The sequence below is a fragment of the Trachypithecus francoisi genome, unplaced genomic scaffold, assembly GCF_009764315.1.
Source record: "Trachypithecus francoisi isolate TF-2019V2 unplaced genomic scaffold, Tfra_2.0 Lachesis_group12, whole genome shotgun sequence".
Taxonomy (NCBI): Eukaryota; Metazoa; Chordata; class Mammalia; order Primates; family Cercopithecidae; genus Trachypithecus; species Trachypithecus francoisi.
In genome coordinates this window covers 50,746,237-50,770,895 of record NW_022681457.1, presented here as the reverse complement: position 1 = coordinate 50,770,895, position 24,659 = coordinate 50,746,237, and the positions used below count along the sequence as shown (strand labels likewise).

General features: G+C 38.1%; 1 protein-coding gene across 8 annotated transcripts in view; it reads right to left on the bottom strand.

The window, feature by feature from the left end:
* Nucleotides 1–24,659, bottom strand: part of PKN2 (protein kinase N2) — a 162,154-nt gene that overhangs the window by 95,020 nt on the left and 42,475 nt on the right. Inside the window, exon 1 of one of the 8 annotated variants that reach the window (XM_033225498.1) lies at nt 16,096–16,153. The exons of 6 other annotated variants lie outside the window; for them this stretch is intronic. Coding sequence is in view for 1 of the 2 variants with exons in the window: in XM_033225492.1 (XP_033081383.1) it covers nt 10,620–10,640 (21 nt within the window). In the remaining variant the exon portion in view is untranslated. Of the gene's footprint in view, nt 1–10,619; nt 10,643–16,095; nt 16,154–24,659 lie in introns of those variants that run through there. One more of the 8 variants, XM_033225492.1, reaches the window with a different exon arrangement.

Sequence of the window (24,659 nt, the reverse complement as noted above, 5' to 3'; positions counted from 1 at the left end):
CAGTAGCCTCAGGCCATGAGTGAACTGCAGCAGCAGGAAGGCTATAGTGGTATGGGCCTGGTTGGTGCCCCGGGGATGTAGTAGTCCTGGTGGCAGGATTGGGCATTATCCTTCTTCCAACCCTAGGCAGCACAGCTTGGAGACTGACTCCATCTACTGGGGGAAAAAGAGGGATATAAAAGCAGGACTTTGATCTTGACTTGGTGACAAGCCTGCCATGGTAAAACTCCACACTGGGCAAAATCTGATGTCCCACTGACCCCTAGCTGGCAACCAAAGATCGTGCCTCTGAACTCACTTCAGTGTCAGGCAGAGAGACACGGCCTCAGTGGAATGGACTCTGGGCTACATCACTATGTCTGCAGTGGCCTTGAGCCACAAATAAACCACAGCAGGAGGCAGGCCATAGTTGCATGGGTCTTGAGCATACCCCTGTGCTGTGCTTGTCTTGGCAGCTGTGGTTTTTGGGTGTGACCTAGCATTACAGTGGCCATCTGGCCACAATATTGCCTGCTCCACCTCTTCCCTCAACCCCAGGCAGCACAGTGTGGAGACACTGATGCTTGAAAGGAGGAGAAGGGAACAGATACACAATGTTGTTTTGGAGCATGCCATGGTGAGGCCCAAGCACTGAGCAGAGTGACACAGTGCCTAACGTGTCCTGGCCCCAGATGGAAACTCACACACCCAGAGAGACAAACTACCCTCCAGTCTCTCCCCTAGTTGATCTGGGCCAGAACACAAACCAACTGTGAATTCACTGCAAACCTGGGCTTACGGTGCCATCTAGTGCTGAAACAGTGATAGTGGCCAAGAGCTCGGAGAACACAATAATTGCCCTGCTTAGAATTTCTGGAATAACAGGAACAAACCACGACCAGACTGTGAACGGGGAATACACAGCTAATCCCTCAATGTTCAGATGTTGTGGCAGGCCAAAGGCATGAAGAATACTCAGGGATCGGGCACAGTGGCTCACGCCAACAACTGGGAGGCTGAGGTGGGTGGATCACCTGAGGTAAGGAGTTTAAGACCAGTCTGTCCAACATGGTAAAACCCTATCTCTACTAAAAATATAAAAATTAGCCAGCAGTGGTAGTACATGCCTGTAATCTCAGCTACTCAGGAGGCAGAGGTTGGAGAACCGCTTGAACCTGGGAGGCAGAGGCTGCAGTGAGCCAAGATTGCTCCACTGCACTCGAGCCTAGGCAACAAAGTGAGTGAGACTCTCTCAAAGAAAAATTTTAAGAAAGTATTTAGGAACCACAATTTCATGAAACAAACAAAATAAGGCACCAGGAAACAACCCTCAAGTGATGGAGATGTGTGATGTCTCAGAGAGTTCAAAATAGCTGTTTCAAGGAAACTCAATGAACTTCAATAAAGCACACGGGAAGAATTCAGTGATTTATCAGAGAAACTTGAGAGATTAAACAAACTGAAATCCTGGAGCTGAAAAATACAATGAACAAAATGAAGAATGCAATAGAGAATATCAACAGCAGAATCTATCAAATAGAAAAATCTGAGCTTGAAGACAAGCTGTTTGAAAACACATAGCTGGAGGAGAAACAATTTTAAAAAGGGTAAAAGGGATGAAGAAAGTTTACAGAACCATGTGACAGCATCAAAAGAGCAAATATTTGGGTTACTGGGCTTCAAGAGGGAGTTGAGAATGACAAAGGGGTAGAAAGCTTATTCAAAGAGATACTAACACAAAACTTCCCAAAACTAGAGAAAGATACAAATATCCAGGTATAGAAAGGTCAAAGGTTACCAATGAGACACAACCCAAATAAGGCTACCCCAAGAAATACTATAATCAAATTCTCAAAGATCAAAGACAAAAAGATTTTGAAAGCAACAAAAGAGGCAAGTAACATATACGGAAGTTCCAATCTGTCTAGCCATAGATTTCTCAGTAGAAACCTTGTAAGTCAGGATGAGTAAGATGATATATTCAAATTGCTAAAGAAAAGGAAAGGTTGGGGGTGGGGGGGGGGGGGGGTGGGATGTCAACCAAGAATACTGTACCCAGGACAGCTATCCTTTAGAAATAAAGCAGAGATAAAGACTTTGCCAGACAAATGAAAGCTAAGAGAATTTATCATCATCAGATATGTCTTACAAGAAATGTCAAAAAAAAAAAAAAAAATAGGCCAGGAACAATGGTTCACACCTGTAATCTCAGCACTTTGAGTGGCCAAAGTGGAAGGACTGCTTGAGCTCAGGAGCTCAAGGCCTTGGGTGGCATATCAAGACTTTGACTCTACTAAAAATGAAAATTAAAAAATCAGCTGGCTATGGTGGTGTGTGGCTGTAGTTCCAGATACTTGGGAGGCTGGGGTGGAGGATCATTCAAGTCCAGGAGATCAAGACTGCAGTGAGCCATGATTGCACACTGCCCTCTAGCCTGAAGGACAGAATGAGACCCTGTCTCAAACATACAAGCAAACAAAAAATGCTAAAAACAGTTCTTCAAATGAAGAAAGGGACTCTGACGTGTAACAAGAAAACATCTTAAAGGTATAAAACTCACTAGTAAGTATACTGGAAGACAGAATACTGTAATACTATAAATGTGGTACATAAACCACTTACATCTTTAATTATGAAGGCTGAAGACAAAACTATTAAAATAGTAACTATTTTAATTTGCCAAGAGATGGGCAATTTAAGATGTAAAATGGGACATCAAAAGTTACAAATGTGGGAGAAAATGGAGTTAAAATGTAGAGCTTGTTTTTTATTTCTTTTCCTATCTTTATAATCAAAGTTGGGTTGCTATCAGTTTAATATGTCTCATTTTAAGATTTTTTTTCATAAGCTTCATGGTAACTGCAAAGTAAAAATCTATAAGAAATACACCAAAAATAACAGGCAAACCATCAAAACACACTACTAGAGAAAATCACCTAACCATAAAGAAAGACAGCTAGAGACCATAAACAGCTAAAGCAATGCAGAGCAAAAAGAACAAAGCTGGAGGCATCATACTCCTTGACTTCAAAACACACTACATAGCTATAGTAATCAAAACAGCAAGGTACTGGTATAAAAAAGACACAGAGATCAATGGAACAGAAGACAGATCAATGGAACAGAAGACAGCCCAGAAATAAATCCATACATCTACAGTTTATTAATTCTTGACAAAGGTGCCAAGTACACTCAATGGGGAAAGCGCAATAAGTGGTGTTGGGAAAACTGGATATCCACATCAGAAGAATGAAATTAGATTCTTACCTCTCACCACAGGCAAAACTCAACTCAAAATGGATTAAAGACTTAAATGTTAAGACCCCGAACTACAAAATCACAAGAAGAAAACATGGGGGAAATATAGAGGAAAGCTCCATGTCACTGGTCTAGGCAAGTATATTTTGCACAAAACCTGAAATGCACGGGCAACAAAAGCAAAAACAGTTTGACCATTCTAAATCCAAAACTCTAAAATGCTCCAAAATCTTTTTTTTTTTTTTTTTTAAGGTATGGTCTCACTCTGTTACCCAGGCTGGAGTGCAGTGATACAATCATTGCTCATTAGCAACCTTGAAATATTGGACTCAAGTGATCCTCCCACCTCAGCCTCCAAGTAGCTAAGACTACAGGTGTGCTCCACTATGCCTAGCTAATTTTTATTTTTTGTAAAGACAGGGTCTTGCTACGTTGCCCAGGCTGGTCTTGAACTGATGGCATCAAGTGATCCTCCTGCCTTAACCTCCGCAAATTGTTAGGATTAGAGGCGTGAGTCATGAAACCTTTTGACTGCCAACACGATACTCAAACTAAATGCTTATTGGAACATTTTGAATTTTCAATATTTCAATTTGGAATGCTCAACCAGTAATTATAATGCAAATATTCCAGAACCTGAGAAAAAATCCAAAATCCAAAATCCTCTGGTTGTAAGCATTTCAGATACAGGATACTTACTTAATCTGTACAGACAAATGGAATTGTATCAAACTAAAAATCTTCTGCATAATTAAGGTGACAATCAACAGAGCAAGGATGCCAGTCATAGATTGGAAGAATACATTTACAAACTATACAACTTATAAAGGGTTAATACCCAAATACAAAGACCTCAAGCACTCAGTAACAAACAAATAACCTGATCAAAAAATGGGCAAAAGGCCTGCTAGACATTTCTCCAAAAAAGAACATACAAACAGCCCACAGGTGTATGAAAAAATGTTCAACATCACTAATCATCAAAAAATACAAGTCAAAACGATATCACCTCACTCTAGTTAGAATAGGTACTCTCAAAAAAATCAAAAGATAGCAGGTGTTGATGAGGGTATGGATAAAAGGGAACCCTTATACACTGCTGGTAGGAATGTACAGCCATTATGGAAAACAGCATGGAAGGATGCTCAAAATATTTTAAACAGAACTACCATATGATCCAGTAATCCCACTACTGGGTATATATATCCAAAGAAAATGAAATCAGTATGTTTTAGATATCTGCACTCCTATGTTTATTACAGCATTATTCACAATAGCCAAGATATGGAATCAACCTAAATGTCTATCAAAGAGAATAACTATTTTTATGTTTCTTGTTACATATTCCCAACTTTTTCATACCCATTAGCCCATCTTTCCCTACCCCTTTATCCCCGCTCCCCTCTCGTCCTCTCATAACTACCATTCTACTCTCTACCTCTGTGAGAACAACCGTTTAGATTCCACCTATGAGTGAGATCATGTGGTATTTGTCTTTCTGTGCCTGGCTTAGTGTCTTCTAGGTACATTCATATCATCTGAAATGACAAGATTACATTATTTATGACTGAATAATAATCCACTGTGTATATATACTATATTTTCTTTATCCACTTACCAGACTTCATTTAAAAAGTTGGGAATATAAAACAAGAAATGTAAAAATAGTGTTTCTCTTTGACCTAGCATTCTAATTCTAGAAATCTAACCTAAGATAATAATTAGAAATTTTTGTTATATAGAATGGTCAATTCGATAATTTTTAAATTAATCAATAATATGTGCAATGCACTGTATTGGGCACAGACAGACTTCCTTACAAAGCTTACAAATATCAGGGCTTTAAACCAACTTTAGAAAAGAGCAAGTTCAGGATGCTACTTAAGTGTCGTAACAAAAGAATTTCAAGTCAGCTAGGGAATAAAGAAAGGTTTCCCTTATTTATGCCCTTGATTAGTTAACAGCAGTATATGCAGCTGATATATTGCTGTGTAAACATACTTTTATTTCAAGTTATGTTAAAAATAAGAACTTTAAAAGTAGAGGGAAAGATAAATTAGGAGGGATCTCCATTTTATTTTTCAAAGTTTTCCATGTTTTCTCTATTTTTTTGACAATAAAATTTTCTCCACTTTTTTTTTTATCTTGTCTAATAAGGAAAAAGACATTATTTAAAAGAGACCAAAAGAACCAAAAGTAATATTAACTTTATTTCACTTTTGGAAAATGTAAAAGCTTATAATCATATCTTATACTACATTATATCTGCTACTTAACCTTGCCACTTTCATTCAACACAATTTTCTACTATAAGGGACCAAACTACAGACTACACAGTCCATTGTAATTAAATTACCTCATGTGCCAGTCAAGTATTTCAAATACACAAATGTGATAATATGTATTTGGTAAATACAACTTTTACTTTATAAAATAATGAAATTCTTATTTTTAGACCCAAACATAAACAGACATTTTCAATTTAATATACTTCAACAAACTCAAAGTAAAGTTAAGAAAAACACTGAAATAAGAATAAGACCGGATTCAAAGAACAAAATGAAAATGGACTATCACTCGTGACCAAGTACTTCATTTAGGGAGAGACAGGAGAGGATGTTTACTCCTCATTGGTCCAGTTCCCAGAGAAGTGAAAAAGCTGTTACTCTCTCTACATTTCAGAAATATAAAACAGTCTGATCTGATAGATGCCAAGAAATGTCAGAGTACCCATAAAAACTCACTGGATACAATGATTCATATACTATGTTAGCTAGAAGGAATTTCAAAAACCATTTAGTCTAACTTTCTTGATTTTAGTTTTGGGGAAAGCATGCTTAAAAGAGCTAAGCAACGAACTGTCAGAGACCTGGCTGGGTTCAGCTTACTAGTCTTCTGACTCCTGGTAAATTGCTTTCTTATTTACTCCATACCACCTTCTTAGAGGGGCCCCCTGAAACACCCACTTATCTATATTTGAACTACATCTTGACCAGACTGATTTGCATTAATTAATAGATATTACTGGCCTTAAGTCAGGGATATTGGCAGAACACATTTCTTCTTCTCTAATTTCACCCTAATCCAACATTCTGTGCCTCAAAAGGAGAGTGCTCTCAACTAGAAAGAAAGAAACCAATTCAAACACAAGCCCAGTACACTGGCTATGCAATTCAAGCATATTATCCTGTCTATCTATACCTGTTCGCTCATCTATCTTTTGGTTTTCCTATCATACAGGGTTTAAAAAAAAAAACAACTTTATTTATTTATTCAAAACACGCATTGAGTTCTAGGCAATGAAATATAAAGATAAAAATGACCTGATCCTTCTTTCTTTCTGGTATTCAATTTATTAAAGAAGACAGACACGAAAACCAAATATAATTTAAAAGAGCAGCAAAGGCTTCCCACAAATGTAGGCCATATTGTGTTTTTTGTTTCTTTGTTTTGAACAGGAGGCTCAGTTAGAATGTTGTGTTATGGAAAAAATGAAGCATTTGGCATCAGAATGACCATGTATAAATTCTGATACTGCAATCATGCTAAAGCTTCGATTTCCTCATCTGTGAAATGGAATTATTATAACTGCCTGACCATATTATTTTTAAGTCTCATAATGTCCATGTCCACTGAAAAAATATGCTTTCATAGCAACAGTACAGTTTCTGGCACATAGTTGGTACTGAAGCAGGTAGCGCTGGGTGCCTACGTAATACCATCCTCCTATTATCCTCACTTAAAAAACAACAACAAAAAAGAAAACCTCCCATTTTGTTAGATGCAACAATGTGTACAGCTAAAATTCTCACTTCACCAGGCTCTCCTGCAGCTAGAAGTAACCATATTACCACATTTCATCAAAGAAAACTAAGCCGAGGATTTTGATACAAGCTTTTACTTCTCCTTTTCTTTTTGCCTGGAATGCAGACCCAAGACCTGAAAGTACAGCAGTCGTCTTTTAACAATGAGGAACAAAGAGGACAAAACCCAATACACTAAGGATAGCAGAGCAGAAAGAGAGAGAGTCTGGGTCCCTGATGGCCTTACTGGGCACTGCTACACAAGCCCTAGACTGGCTACCCTTATACTTCTTGTTTCAGATGGAAAATAAATCCCTATTTGATTAAGGCAAGATCATATAGGGCCCTGTAGGCCAATATAAAGACTTTGGCTTTTATTTTGAATGAAATGGAAACTCAAGGCAGGGTTTCAGCAAAGAAATGATATAGTCCGACCTGTGTTAAGAAATAATAGATTCAAGGAAGGCAGGGAAACAGTTGTGAAGCTATGGTAGATTGTTATAGAATGGCCTCAAGTGAATCCTGCCTCTCTGCATTCACACCCTTCCACACTGACTCTGGGGTAGTCTTCTGAGGGACTCTCAATGAAGTGACATTCTACTGATGTATATGAGTTCCAAGTACAGGCTTCAAGAGAGCTCATAGCTTGTTTTTGCTCTTAAAAACCAACTGCTATGTAAAGAAGTCCAAACTATTCTGCTTGAAAGAGAGACAACATGGAAGATGAGAGAAACCATATGGAAAGAGACTATGTGTATGAGAACAAAAGCTTTCCAGCTGTTCTAGCCTTTCCAGCTGAGGCACCAGACATGTGAGTGAAGCCACAGTAGGCATTCCAGTCCAGCTTAGCCACCAGCTGAATACAGCTGCATAAGTGAGTCCAGTTGAGATCAGGAAAAGAAACACCTAGTATACCCAAAGACTCTTGAGATGAGTTTGCTATGCTGCAAGAGACACATAATAAAGAGGCTACTGTACTAATCCAGGCAATAAATGATGATAGTTCTAAGCAGTCTTTTCAAATACAATTATTATCAATTACTTTCTGCGGACTTCTACCGGATAACAACTGCAACAACTGAATTTAAAAGATGGGGATGTTGGCCGGGAGCAGTGGCTCATGCCTGTAATCCCAACACTTTGGGAGGACGAGGCGGGTGGATCACCTGAGGTCAGGAGTTCAAGACCAGCCTGGCCAACATGGAGAAACCCCATCTCTACTAAAAATACAAAATTAGCTGGGCATGGTGGCATATGCCTGTAATCCCAGCTACTCAGTAGGCTAAGGCAGGAGAATCGCTTGAACCCAGGAGGCGGAGGTTGTGGTGAGCCAAGATCGTGTCACTGCACTCCAGCCTGGGCACAAGAGTGAAACTCTGTCTAAAAAAAAAAAAAAAAGATGGGATGTTAATAACATTATCACTGGACATTGGATATAGACTTGTGGGGGGGAAAAAGACATGATCTATATTAAGCTAAATATGAGTTCATAATGATGTCTCCAACTTGAATCTATCAGAACACAGATCATTCTAGCCTCCTCCTTTTGCTTATCTGTAAATCCCAATTCCAACAGTGAGAAACCTGGCTCCTACCATCTACCATCCATTTACTAAATCATTCAGTTCCAGTAAAATGCATAGAAGGATCAGAATTGTTAACCCATGCCCCCATGGGAAACAACTTTATCAACTAAAGTACAGTAGTTACATGGTTATCTATTTTTCTGTAAATCTAAACCTGTTCAAGAATAAAGTCCATTAAAAAACAAAAACAAAATAACCCTTACACTCAGGAGTGTATGTCTAGTGAGAAGACAGACATTAGATAAGCAAACCACAATTAAAAATTTTGATAATTGCAAAGAATGAAAAGCCTGCTTGTAATTTAGGTTAAAATATCAAGGAAAGTAGAATTTATTTTCCTTCTCCTGGAAAGTAGTAGTTTTTGAGACCTGAGAGATGACTGAGTTATCCAAAAGGAGAAAAAGAAACATGTGCCTGCTTGAAGAACCAAAACAAAAATTAGAACTGTCAAATTTCTGGTTCTTGACAAGATTGAATAGGTTTGTATCTCTTCACTCCAGCTCAGGTAAATTCAACTAAACACCCTGGACTTAATACAGCAGAGAAGGTAGAAAGGAAAAAACAGACCAGTTAGGAACTTCAGGTCTTGAGGAAGACAAGATATGAATTCTCTGGGTTTTCCTTTAACAGACTTCTCCGGATTATGCCAGAAGTCTGTAACCTAAAACCAAAGAATTAAAAAAAAAAAAAAAAAAAAGTCCCAAGAAAAACCTGCTTTCTTTAGCCAAATAACTGCAAAACAGGGCAGTCCAGTAGGACAGAAATCTTTTTGACAATACCAACCCTACCCCAGCCAGGCATCTCAGATGCCTCCTACCTTGCTATGTTAGAGGGTATTGAGTGGGGATCTGGACTTCCCATCTGGCACCAGTCAGTGGTCCAGGTTAGTATTTTCAAGTTGGAAGAAAAAAGTGTAGAGTAAACTGGAAGATTTCTACACTTGACTTATGTGGAGAATGTCAATACTAATAATCTGATAAATTACACATGCATATTATAATACCCAAAGGAACCACAAAACAAATTAAAAAAAGAGTGATAGAGAAATACTATAAGAAATCAAAATGGAAAACTAAAAAAATACATATGTAGCTAAGAAAAGGGAAATGGGAATGAACAGAAAACAAACAATAAAATAGCAAACTTAAGCCCTCACATACCAATAATCACTTTAAATACAAATGGTCTACACATAAAAATTTAAAACACAGATTGGTACAGTAGATTAAAAACACATGGCCTTGGGCCAGGTGCAGTGGCTCCTGCCTGTAATCCCAGCATTTTGGGAGGCCAAGGTGAAAGGACTGCTTGAGCTCAGGAGTTCAAGACCAGACTGGGCAATATAGTGAGATACCATCACTAAAACAAACAAACAAACAAACAAACAAAACATATGTTACCTAAAGGAACATCGTTTCAAAATATCATGACATAGGTAGGCTAAAAACGATGGGGAAGAATACACCATATAAACATTAATTTTTTTAAAAAAGTATCCTTATTACTACCAGGAAAAAGCAGACTTCAAAGCAAACAAAATGGAAAAAACAAAAATCGTCATTAAAAATGATAAAAAAGTCTATCCACCAAGATGACATAACAATACTACTTCTGGAAACAACACAGCTTCAAAACACAGCAAGCAAAAACTGATAGAACTATAAGGAGAAATTGAAAAATAGACAATTGTAGTTGGGGACTTCAACATCCCTCTCTCAGAAAGACAGAAGTTGTAATAGAAAACCAGGAAGAGTACAAAAGAACTAAACACCACCATCAAAAAGGGAATTTAAGTAACATTTATAGAAATGTTTCACCAAACAATAACAGTAATACATATTCTTTGCAAGCACCCACAAAATGCTCACTATGATAGATCACAGCCTGCATCATAAAACCTAAAGAAATGTAAAGAAACATAAGCATACAGAGTATGAATCAATAACCTAGATGAAATGAACCAATTCTTCAAAAAAATACCACCAAAACTCACCCAATATGAAATAATTTGCATAGTCCTGTATTATACAATATTTTCCAGAAAATCAGAGGGAATACTTCCAATTGCTCTTATGAGGTTGGTGTTACCCTGACAGAAGAAATAAAGACAAAAACTAATTTATCCCATGAATTTAGATGTAATAATCCTCAACAAAATATACTCAAATTGAATTGAGTACAGAAGAAAAAGAATTATACAGTACAACACAGTAGGGTTTACTCCAAGGATATAGGACTGGTTCAATATGCAAAAATCCACCAATATTATCCACCATATATCAGGAGAATAAATATTTAAAAAATCACATGATCATGCCAATTTATGCAGAAAAATTATGTAACAAATTTCAAGAGCTATACATGGCCAAAACTCTAAGCAAACTAGAAATAGAACTTCAACTTGACAAAGAGCATCTACAAAAAAACTTACAGCTAACATCATATGTAATGGTGAAAAACTAAAAGCTTTTCCCTAAGATTGGCATTAGGACAAGGATGTCTGCTCTCAGCACTCTTATTCAATGCAACATTAGACATTCTATCTACTACAGTAAGTTAATAAAAAGCATATAAACTGAGAAGGAAGAAATAAAATTCCCCCATTAGCAGATAATAGAGTCATGTACATAGAAAACCCCAAGGAATGTACTAGAAAACATCTACAATAAGGGAGTTCGCAAAACCACAGAATACAAGAGTTATACACAAAAATAATCATTCTTCTATATACTAACAATGATCATGTAGACAAGAAAGTTAAAAACACAATACCAGTTACAATCTGTCTAAAAAATTAAAACATAGATAAAAACCTAACAGAATATATACAGAATTGATATGCTCAAATGAATCATAGATCTAAATGTAAAAACCATGAGAAAATCTGTGTTTTCCCCTTTATCTTTTAGAAAAAAATGTAGGAGAAAATCTTCATAACCTGGGGTTAAGCAAAGAGTTCTTAGGACACCAAAAGCATGATCCACAAAATAAGCAAACAAACAAAAAAGATCAATTGGACTTATCAAAATGTAAAACTTTTGCTCTTCAAAAGGTGCTGATAAGTGCACACCATAATCGAAGAAAATATTTGGAAATCACATATGTAAGAGAAGATTCGTATCTGGACCATATAAATAACTATACTCAACAGTAATAAAACAACCAATTTAGAAAACAGGCTTGAACAGATACTTCACCAAAGAGGATATACAACAGCAAACAAGCACATAAAAATATTGCCAACATCATTAGCTCTTAGGGAACTGCAAGTTAAAACCACGATAACAGATGTCTAATAAACACCTATTAAAGTGGCTAAAATAAAAAAAACACTGACAATACAAAGATTCTTGTGAAAATGCAGCACCAACTGGATCTCTCTTACATTGCCCTATGGAATGTAAGATGGTACAGCCACTCTGAAAAGCAGTTTGGCATTTTCTTATAAATTTAACCATACATATTTAAATACTATATATATCTAAACAGTAACACTTAACATGACCTAGCAGTTACATTCTTGGATGTTTACCCTAAAGAAAGGAAAACAAAACTATACAAAAATGCTCAGAGTAACTTCATTTGTATTAACCCAAAAGCTGGAAATAACCCAATGTTCTTCAATGCGTACATAGGGAAAAGGATAAAGGATAAACATATTGTGGCATATCCACAAAACAGCATGCTACTAAGCAATAACAAGTAACTACTTACAGGCATATGCCTGTAATCCCAGCTACTTGGGAGGCTGAAGCACAAGAACTGCTTGAACCTGGGATGGGGAGATTGCAGTGAGCTGGGATTGTGCCACTGTACTCCAGCCTGGGTGACAGAGCAAAACTGTCTCAAAAAAAGGGGGGGGTAGGGAGTTTGGACACAGTGGCTCACACCTGTAATCTCAGCACTTTGGGAGGCCAAGGCGGGCAGATCACAAGGTCAGGAGTTCAAGACCTCCCTGACCAACATGGTGAAACCCCGTCTCTACTAAAAAAAAATACAAAAATTAGGTGGACATGGTGGCATGCACCTGTAATCCCAGCGACTTGGGAGGCTGAGGCAGGAGAATTGCTTGAACCCGGGAGGCGGAGGTTGCAGTGAGCCGAGACTGCACCACTGCACTCCAACCTGGGTGACAGAGCAAGACTCCATCTCAAAAAAAAAAAAAAAAAAAAGTAATCCCTTGGAATACTGTTTAATGCCACTTTCTTCAATGTTATACATAAATTTAATGAGATCCATTATTAGTTTTACCAGGAAAAAGTAAATCAGAAGTAATGAATCAAAAAAATAGGTCGCATAACAAGATAACTTGAAAACAAGCAGTATGTAACAAGAGACATTTGCACTAAGAATTCAAAATATAGAGACACCTGGAACTATTTAATATAAGGATAATTTCCCTGATACACAAGATTCAAGGCTTAGGAGACAAATCATACAGTGGAACTAATGAATATAAACTATCAAGAAACTATAAGAAACAATGTAAAATACATTAGACTAGGAATCAAAACACCTGGGTTCTGGCCTTGTCCTAACACTTAATAGTTATCTAACTTAAAGCAAGTGACTTGAGCTTTCCTTAAGTAAACAGTTATCTAACTTAATGCACGTGATTTGAGCTTTCCTTAACTAACTAGTTATCTAACTTAACTAAACAGTTATCTAACTTAAAGCAAGTGACTTGAGTATTTCCTTATCTCTAAAATTGAAAAAATAATGCCTACATCTCAATATTATTATGAGAATCAAAAGAGAAAAAATAGACGAGAAGGCATTATATTATTTAAGAAGGGGGTGTATATGCTCAGTACCCCGTGTTTTAAAAGGAATGGACAAATACATGCCTTTTAGATTTTAAAACTCCATGAATGCTGCTTAAAATACAATTTTGATAACTAAAAATATTATGCCAGCTGAAATGAGGCAAAAGTACATTGAAATGAAAACATAAAAAGGATATTTGGATTTACACTTTGGGAGGCCAAGGCAGGTGGATCACTTGAGGCCAGGAGTTCAAGACCAGGTGGGCCAACATAGCAAAACCTCACCTCTTCTAAAAAATACAAGAATTAGTTGGATGTGGTGGCACATTCCTGTAATCCCAGCTACTTGGGAGGCTGAAGTACAAGAATTGCTTGAACCTGGGATGGGGATGCTGCAGTGAGCCGAGCCGGCGCCACTGTACTCCAGCCTGCGTGACAAAGCAAGACTGTCTCAAAAAAAAAAAAAAAAAAAAAAAAAGGTGGAGGGGTGGCATTGGGTGTGGTGGCTCACGCCTGTAACCCCAGCATTTTGGAAGGCCGAGGTGGGTGGATCACCTGAGGTCTGGAGTTCGAGACCAGTCTGACCAATGTGGGGAAACCCCGTCTCTACTAAAAATACAAAATTAGCCGGGCGTGGTGGCTGGCGCTTGTTATCCCAGCTACTCTTGACTCTTGAGGCTGAGGCAGGAGAATCACTTGAACCCGAGAGGTGGAAGTTGCAGTGAGCCGAGGTTGAGCCACTGCACTCCAGCCTGGGTGACAGAGCCAGATTCTGTCTCAAAAAAAAAAAAAAAAAAAAAAAAAAGATACCTGGATTCAAATATTCAAAGAACCATGTTTGAAAGGAACAGTTTGAACAGTTTTCCTCTGATAAACTCCTTATCCTTCAGGTCGAGGTGGAAAGCGATCCTTGATCTCACCTATATTGGTTAGATGCTCCTGCCAGGTGACCCACAGCACATTCCACTTACATTTCCTATCATATCTCTCATCACACCTTTATTTATTTGTCTTCCCTGATTGATAAGACAGCTTTCTAAGTGCAGAGGCAGAATCTTTCTTGCTCACTACTATGTCCCCAGCACATCATAGTCAATCAATAATTTTTTCGTTTCTTTTTTTTATTTTTATTTTGAGATGGGGTCTTGCACTGTCACCCAAGCTAGAGCACAGTGGTACAATCATGTCTCACTGCAGTCTCAACCTCTCAAGATCAAGTGATCCTCCCACCTCAGCTTCCTGAGTAACTGGAACTACACAGGCACGTGCCACTGTGGTTGGCTATTTCTTTTAATTTTTTTGTAGGGATGGAGTCTCACTGTGCTATGTTGCCCAGGCTGGTCTTGAACTCGTGGCTCAAGCAATTCTCCTGCCTTAGTTTCTCAAAGTGATATTTTTAAGGCAATTCTTTACATTTCATGGGAGATACAGCAATCCCTCATATCCAAATCCAATCTCCACCTCTCCCTGCCTCCAAAGGTCTAGTTATAGAAAACATTTTAGGCAAAAAGAAAACACATGTATTGGGAAACATAAACAGGTAGAATTAGAAATAAAGACAGTCCTCATGTTTATAATATGGAAAGGGCTTTCATGCAGAAGTCATTGTTCCTTTCCATTTGGTCGCATACATATTCAAGCATAAAAGACTATTATACAGTGAGTAAAATCTGAACGTTATTAATAATTGTCCTCTTAATGATGACTTAACAGACTAATTTCCCTTTCTTATTTTATCTGCACATTCCGCATTCTTATAATCTTATATGCTTGAAACAGAAATAATTTTACTTTATAAGTATTTTAAACAAGAGGGCTCGGCCGGGCGCGGTGGCTCAAGCCTGTAATCCCAGCACTTTGGGAGGCCGAGACGGGCGGATCACGAGGTCAGGAGATCGAGACCATCCTGGCTAACACGGTGAAACCCTGTCTCTACTAAAAAATACAAAAAACTAGCCGGGCGAGGTGGCGGGCGTCTGTAGTCCCAGCTACTCGGGAGGCTGAGGCAGGAGAATGGCGTAAACCCGGGAGGCAGAGCTTGCAGTGAGCTGAGATCCGGCCACTGCACTCCAGCCTGGGTGACAGAGCAAGACTCCGCCTCAAAAAAAAAAAAAAAAAACAAGAGGGCTCATTATCAAGAGACAAGTACTAGAGCCTACCAATGACTTTAGAGCATCTGATCACCATGCCACCGATCAATTCTATCAACTTTCCTCTAGTAGTGTTTCTTCAACTGTTGCGTATATGGAGTTGGGGTGAGGAGTGGGGATGCAGATTACAAATCTACTATGGGATCCTGATGAAAGCAATGGACCTCAGAAAATTCCATGTGTACAACACACACACACACACACACACACACACACAGAGTGGTAGGAGGTTTCATGAGGTTCACAGATTCCTGAGGTTTATCCAAGCACCCTAAATTCAAAGCCTACATAGATGTACCCTCTTGTCAACCAGTTACCTTCTAGCTATCAGCTATTTCTTGTGAGCCTAATATGCAAAAAATACTTTTTAGAAAAATGCACTATATTCACAAAAGGGTATCCAATAAGACCTTAATTAATTACCTTACCATAATACCTGCTTTATATAAAATCAACCATGTTAAAAACTTAAGTAACTTCAAAGATCATATTAAGCAGACCTCCCAATGATCAGAAAATCCTTTCTTAAGGTCTAGATTCTATTTGTACTCACACTTTTTTCATTCTGAACCTTCTCCCATCCCTGGAATTCCCAGTAGATAAAACAGGCAAGCCCCCCACTGTGTCCACAGTTCTAACAATATAAGAAATAATGATAATTAGTTCCATACACCTATTACTAACCAATATAATTTAACTGAGACCCTTAAGAACAAAGGGTCAAAAACACAATGCGATACCACCTTACTCCTGCAACAATGGCCATAATTTTAAAAATCAAAAAATAATAGATGTTGGTATGGATATGGTGAAAAGGGAACACTTCTAAACTGCTGGTGGGAATGTAAACTAGTATAACCATCATGGAAGACAGTGTGGGGATTCCTTAAAGAACTAAAAGTAGGTCTACCATTTGATCTAGCAATCCCACTACTGGGTATCTACCCAGAGGAAAAAAAGTCATTATATGAAAAAGACACTTGCACACGTTTATAGCAGCACAATTTGCAATTACAAAAATACGGAACCAGCCCAAATGCCCATCAATTAACACGTGGACAAAGAAAATATCTTGTGTGTGTGTATGTATGTATGTGTATATACACACACACACACACACAGACACACACCATGGAATACTAAGTCATAAAAAGAAATGAAATAATGGTATTTGCAAGCAGCCTGGATGGAATCGGAGATAACTATTCTAAATGAAGTAACTCAGGAATGGAAAACCAAACATCGTATGTTCTCACTGGTAAGTGGGAGCTAAGCTATGAGATGCAAAGGCGTAAGAATGATACAATGGATTTTGGGAACACCACAGGGAAAGGTGGGAGTGGGGTGAGGGATAAAAGACATACACTGGGTACAGTGTACACTGCTCTGGTGATGGGTGCACCAAAATCACAGAAATCACCACTAAGTAACTTCTCCATGTAACCAAACACCACCTGTTCCCCCCAAAATTTATTCAAATAATTTAAAAAAGAGTCATGAAACATTTTTTTAAAAGGGCTACTTATACATTATATTTTTCTTCCATCTCTAAATGTGAGTTAAAAGTCCTTACCCTTAGCCAGAACTTCTCAATGGGGCTGTATCACCTCCTAGGGGCATTTTGGAAATATGTAGAAATTCTGGTTCTGAAGACAACAATAGAGACAAACAGACATGGAGACAGGTTGGGAAGTGACTCCAACAGAGGCAGAGACTCAGTGAAACAAATCTAAACAACTCTTAAGAAATCACGAAGCCTATGAGTATATCAGAACAATTAAGAACAAGTTTTGGTCAGGTGCAGTGGCTCACAATTATAACCCTAACACTTTGGGAAGGAGAGGCAGGAGGATTGCTTGAGCCCAGGAGTTCAAGACCAGCCTAGGCAACATGGTGAAACCTCATCTCTACAAAAGTTGCAAAAATTAGCGTGCACCTATAGTCCCAGCTACTCAGGAGGCTGAGGTGAGAGGATCACCTGAACCCCAAGAGGCTGAGGCTGCAGTAAGCCGTGATTGGTGCCACTGCACTCCAACCTGAGCAACAGAGTGAGACCTTGTCTCAAAACAAACAAACAAAAAAAACACACAAAAAACCAAAAAACATTTTGACTGCTAGTTCAAAATCTCAGCTCTATCACTTACTACTTGTGTGAATCTTAGCAAACTACACACTCAATAATCTCAGATTTTTCTTACCTCAAAGAATTATTAAAATGATTAAATAGTTTATATACATCTTAGTCACAGTATCTGGTGCTTATCACTTACACGATTATCAAGAGAGACATTATTATCATTATTACTAAATATAGCCAAAAAGCGCCCAACAGATAGTAAGAATAAGAATGTTGAAAAGATGAAACATAAGAATGTTGAAAAGATGAAACTAAAATTATTTTTTATGTATATGCTTAATTTAGAATAGATCTATCATAAAATCCGCAATGTGCTAGAGTATTGATTATTTTTTAAATAAGCACAGACACAATAGAAAACACAGTAGCATACCTATTTCAAGAATAATGATAAGAAGTATTTGGCTTAAATAAAGAAATATATAGTAAGAGGAAAAAATTATAAAATAAAAGCCCAGAGATGTCTTTGTTGTTTTAGTATATAATAGAACAACAACCAAACTAATATTTTAAATAGATGGATGAATGGATGGACAGATAGGAAGAGACAGAAGGAGGGAGGGAATTAGATTTGGGCTTCTCATTAAATGTTTTATTTTACTCATTAGATTGAAGAAATAAAAGCAAGTTGTCAGTTACTCCGAGCTGGAAGGTAGAGAAAGGAACAATGAAACTATATGGACAATATAAAACTACATCCCTGAGGAAATAAAACTAATTAGTTAAGTACAACATAAGTAAAAGATATTTACAAATAGAAACAATAAAAGATCCAAATGACTTTGGTGAAACAAGTTAAAAATTGGTGAGCAATAAAATCTTCTACTGGCAATTTGACATACATGTGATGTAGGAAAACAAGTGCAACCTTTCCATTGTCCTCATATCGGTCTTCATATATGCTAATGACACAAGAAAAAATATTTTTAAATTACCATGAGGGTTTGTAAGAAATAATTTCTGATGTGGAAATGATATCACATTCAGCATAGTAGCTGGGGGTTTAGGAATGGGGAGGGTAAGAAAGAGAGAGGTATCCAGGAGGTTTCATTCAACTATACTGGTAATGTTTTTTTATTTATTTATTTGATGGCTGGTCAATACAACAGTGTTTTTATTACTCTCTATGTACCTTCAGTATGTCTACAATATTTTACAATAAACAGGGAAGAAATGATACAAAAACTAAAGGGGGAAAGCTATCCAATAGCAAATACTGGATTTCATTACTGGGGAAGTAGTTGTGAAACGCTGCAGAATTCCCTGAAGGTTATTAAAATATAGGATAGTCCTCTGTCTGGAATTTAGATGCTGCAAGTGAAGGCAAAGACCTCTCAACCTTTTAAAATTGTTTTATTCTGAAACCACATTTCCTTGAAAACATGTTAAGAAATTTTCAGTTCAAATGTCATGTTATATGGTATATTTCAATATATGAGAAATACTAGGATATATTTAAATTTATACTCAACCTAATACATAAGCTTTTAAAATCTCATTCATTTTTCCCATTGTAAAGTTGGTCTCCACTAATTTTAATACATCAAAACAAAACTATTCAACGAGGCCTGCCTGCCTCTGTGGACTCCACCTCTGGGGGCAGGGCATAGCTGAACAAAAGGCAGCAGAAACTTCTGCAGACTTAAATGTCCCTGTCTGACAGCTTTGAAAAGAGCAGTGCTTTTTCCAGCACAGAGTTTGAGATCTGAGAATGGACAGACTGCCTCCTCAAGTGGGTCCCTGAAGCCCAAGTAGCCTAACTGGGAGATACCTCCCAGTAGGGGCCAACGGACACCTCATGCAGCCGAGTGCTCCTCTGAGACAAAGCTTCCAGAGGAAGGATGAGGTGGCAACATTTGCTGTTCTGCAATATTTGCTGTTCTTCAGTCTCCACTGGTGATACTCAGGCAAACAGGGTCTGGAGTCCACCTCCAGCAAACTCCAAGAGACCTGCAGTTGAGGGTCCCGACTGTTAAGAAGGAAAACTAGCAAACAGAAAGGAATAGCATCACCATCAACTCCATCTATAGGTCACCATGATCAAAGACCAAAGGCAGTTAACCACAAAGATGGGGAGAAACCAGAGCAGAAAAGCTGAAAATTCTAAAAATCATAGTGGCTCTTCTCCTCCAAAGGATCACAGCTCCTTGCCAGCAACGGAACAAAGATGGCTGGAGAATGACTTTGACTAGTTGACTGAAGTAGGCTTCAGAAGATTGGTAACAACAAATTTCTCCGAGCTAAAGGAGGATGTTTGGACCCGTCACAAGGAAAGTAAAAATCCTGAAAACAGATTAGAAGAATGGCTAAGTAGAAAAAACAGCATAGAGAAGACATTACATGACTTGATGGAGCTGAAAACCATGGCATGAGAACTACGTGACACATGCACAAGCTTCAGTAGCTGATTCAATTAAGCAGAAGAAAGGATATCAGTGACTGAAGATCAAATGAATGAAATGAAGTGAGAAGAGAAGTTTAGAGAAAAAAGAGTAAAAAGAAATGAACAAAGCTTCCAAGAAATACGGGACTATGTGAAAAGACCAAATCTGCGTTTGACTGGTGTACCTGAAAGTGATGGGGAGACTGGAACCAAGTAGGAAACCACTCTTCAGGATATTATCCAGGAGAGTTTCCCCAACCTAGCAAGGCAGGCCAACATTCAAATTCAGGAAATACAGAGAACACCACAAAGATACTCCTCGAGAAGAGCATAATTGTCAGATTCACCAATGAAGGAAAAAATGTTAAGGGCAGCCAGAGAGAAAGGTCAGGTTACCTACAAAGGGAAGACCATCAGACTAACAACAGATCTCTCGGCAGAAACTCTACAAGCCAGAAGAGAGTGGGGGACGATATTCAACATTCTTAAAGAAAAGAATTTTCTACCCAGAATTTCATATCCAGCCAAACTAAGCTTCATAAGTGAAGGAGAAATAAAATCCTTTACAAACAAGCAAACGCTGAGAGATTTTGTCACCACCAGGCCTGCCTAACAAGAGCTTCTAAAGGAAGCACTAAACATGGAAAGGAACAACCAGTACCAGTCACTGCAAAAACATGCCAAATTGTAAAGACCATCGATGCTAGGAAGAAACTACATCAACTAACAAGCAAAATGACCAGGTAACATCATAATGATGGGATCAAATTCACATATAACAATATTAACCTTAAATGTAAATGGGCTAAATGCCCCAATTAAAAGACACAGACTGGCAAACTGGATAAAGAGTCAAGACATATCAGTGTGCTGTATTCAGGAGACCCATCTCATGTGCAGAGACACATATAGGCTCAAAATAAAGGAATGGAGGAAAATCTACCAAGCAAATAGAAAACAAACAAAAAGCAGGGGTTACAATCCTAGTCTCTGATAAAACAGACTTTAAACCGACAAAGATCAAAAGGGACAAAGAAGGCTATTACATAACGGTAAAGGGATCAATTCAAGAAGAAAAGCTAACTATCCTAAATATATATGCACCCAATACAGAAGCACCCAGATTCATAAAACAAGTCCTTAGAGACCTACAAAGAGACTTAGACTCCTACACAATAATAATGGGAAACTTTAACATCCCACTGTCAACATTAGACAGATCAACAAGACAGAAGGTTAACAAGGATATCCAGGACTTGAACTCAGCTCTGCACCAAGAGGACCTAAGAGACATCTACAGAAGTCTTTACCCCAAATCAACAGAATATACTTTTTCTCAGCACCACATCCCACTTATTCCAAAACTGACCACATAGTTGGAAATAAAGTAGTCCTCAGCAAATGTAAAAGAACAGAAATTTTAACAAACTGTCTCTCAGACCACAGTGCAATCAAACTAGAACTCAGGATTAAGAAACTCACTCAAAACCACACAAATACATGGAAACTGAACAACCTGCTCCTGAATGACTACTGGGTACATAACGAAATGAAGGCAGAAATAAAGATGTTCTTTGAAACCAATAAGAAAAAAGACACAATGGAGCACAATCTCTGGCGCACATTTAAAGCAGTGTGTAGAGGGAAATTTATAGCACTAAGGCCCACAAGACAAAGCAGGAAAGATCTAAAATCGACACCCTAACATCACAACTAAAAGAACTAGAGAAGCAAGAGCAAACACATTCAAAAGCTAGCAGAAGGCAAGAAATAACTAAGATCAGAGCAGAACTGAAGGAGACAGAGACACAAAAGAACACTTAAAAAAAAAAATTCAATGAATCCAGGAGCTGGTTTTTTGAAAAGATCAACAAAATTGATAGACCGCTACCAAGACTAACAAAGAAAAGAGAGAAGAATCAAATAGACACAGTAAAAAATGATAAAGAGGATATCACCACCGATCCCACAGAAATACAAACTACCATCACAGAATACGATAAACACCTCTATGCAAATAAACTAGAAAATCTAGAAGAAATGGATAAATTCCTGGACACATACACCCTCCCAAGACTAAACCAGGAAGAAGTTGAATCCATGAATAGACCAATAACAGACTCTGAAATTGAGGCAATAATAAATAGCCTACCAACCAAAAAAAGTCCAGGACCAGATGGATTTACAGCCAAATTCTACCACAGGTACAAAAAGGAGCTCGTACCATTCCTTCTGAAACTATTCCAATCAATAGAAAAACAGGGAATTCTCCCTAACTCATTTATGAGGCCAGCATCATCCTGATACCAAAGCCTGGCAGACACACAACAACAAAAAAAGAGAATTTTAGACCAATATCCCTGATGAACATCGATGCAAACATCCTCAATAAACTACTGGCAAACCGAATCCAGCAGCACATCAAAAAGCTTATCCACCATGATCAAGTGGGCTTCACCCCTGGGATGCAAGACTGGTTCAACATACACAAATCAATAAATGTAATCCATCATATCAACAGAACCAAAGACAAAAACCACGATTATCTCAATAGATGCAGAAAAGGCCTTCGACAAAACTCAACAGCCCTTCATGCTAAAAACACTCAATAAACTAGGTATTGATGGGATGTATCTCAAAATAATAAGAGTTATTTATGACAAACCCACAGCCAATATCATACTGAATGGGCAAAAACTGGAAGCATTCCCTTTGAAAACTGGCACAAGACAGGGATGCCCTCTCTCACCACTTCTATTCAACACAGTGTTGGAAGTTCTGTCCAGGACAATCAGGCAGGAGAAAGAAATCAAGGGTATTCAATTAGGAAAAGAGGAAGTCAAATTGTCCCTGTTTCCAGAGGACATGATTGCATATTTAGAAAACCCCCATCGTCTCAGCCCAAAATCTCCTTCAGCTGACACGCAACTTCAGCAAAGTCTCAGGACAGAAAATCAATGTGCAAAAATCACAAGCATTCCTATACACCAAGAACAGACAAAAAGAGAGCCAAATCATGAGTGAACTCTCATTCACAATTGCTTCAAAGAGAATAGAATACCTAGGAATCCAACTTACAAGGGATGTGAAGGACCTCTTCAAGAAGAACTACAAACCACTGCTCAATGAAATAAAAGAGCACCAAACAAATGGAAGACATTCCATGCTCATGGATAGGAAGAATCAATATTGTGAAAATGGCCATACTGCCCAAGGTAATTTATAGATTCAATGCCATCCCCATCAACCTACCAATGACTTTCTTCACAGAATTGGAAAAAACTACTTTAAAGTTCATATGGAACCAAAAAAGACCCCGTATTGCCAAGACAATCCTAAGTCAAAAGAACAAAGCTAGAGCCAGGCTACCTGACTTCAAACTGTACTACAAGGCATGGGGATGGTACTGGTACCAAAACAGATATAGACCAACGGAACAGAACAGAGCCCTCAGAAATAATACCACACATCTACAACCATCTGATCTTTGACAAACCTGACAAAAACAAGAAATGGGGAAAGGAATCCATATTTAATAAATGGTGCTGAGAAAATTGGCTAGCCATATGCAGAAAGCTAAAACTGGATCCCTTCCTTACACCTTGTATAAACATTAATTCAAGATGGATTAAAGACTTAAATGTTAGACCTAAAACCATAAAAACCCTAGAAGAAAACCTAGGCAATACCATTCAAGACATAGGCATGGGCAAGGACTTCATGACTAAAACACCGAAAGCAATGGCAACAAAAGCCAAAATTGACAAATGGGATCTAACTAAACTAAAGAGTTTCTGCACAGCAAAAGAAACTATCATCAGAGTGAACAGACAACTGACAGAATGGGAGAAAGTTTTTACAATCTACTCATCTGACAAAGGGCTAATATCCATAATCTACAAAGAACTTAAACAAATTTACAAGAAAAAAATCAAACAACTCCATCAAAAACTGGGCAAAGGATATGAACAGACATTTCTCAAAAGAAGACATTTATGCAGCCAACGAACACATGACAAAATGCTCATCATCACTGGCCATCAGAGAAATGCAAATCAAAACCACAATAAGATACCATCTCACACCAGTTAGACTGGCGATCATTAAAAAGTCAGGAAACAACAGGTGCTGGAGAGGATGTGGAGAAATAGGAACACTTCTACACTGTTGGTGGGAGTGTAAACTAGTTCAACCATTGTGGAAGACAGTGTGGCGATTCCTCAAGGATCTAGAACTAGAAATACCATTTGACCCAGAGATCCCATTACTAGGTATATACTCAAAGGATTATAAATCATGCTGCTATAAAGACACATGCACATGAATGTTCAATGCAGCACTATTCACAAGAGCAAAGACTTGGAACCAACCCAAATGTCCATCAATCATAGACTGGATTAAGAAAGTGTGACACATATACACTATGGAATACTACGTAACCATAAAAAAGGATGAGTTCATGTCCTTTGCAGGGATATGGAAGAAGCTGGAAACCATCATTCTGAGCACACTATTGCAAGGACAGAAAACCAACACTGCATGTTCTCACTCATAGGTGGGAATTGAACAATGAGAACGCTTGGACACAAGGTGGGGA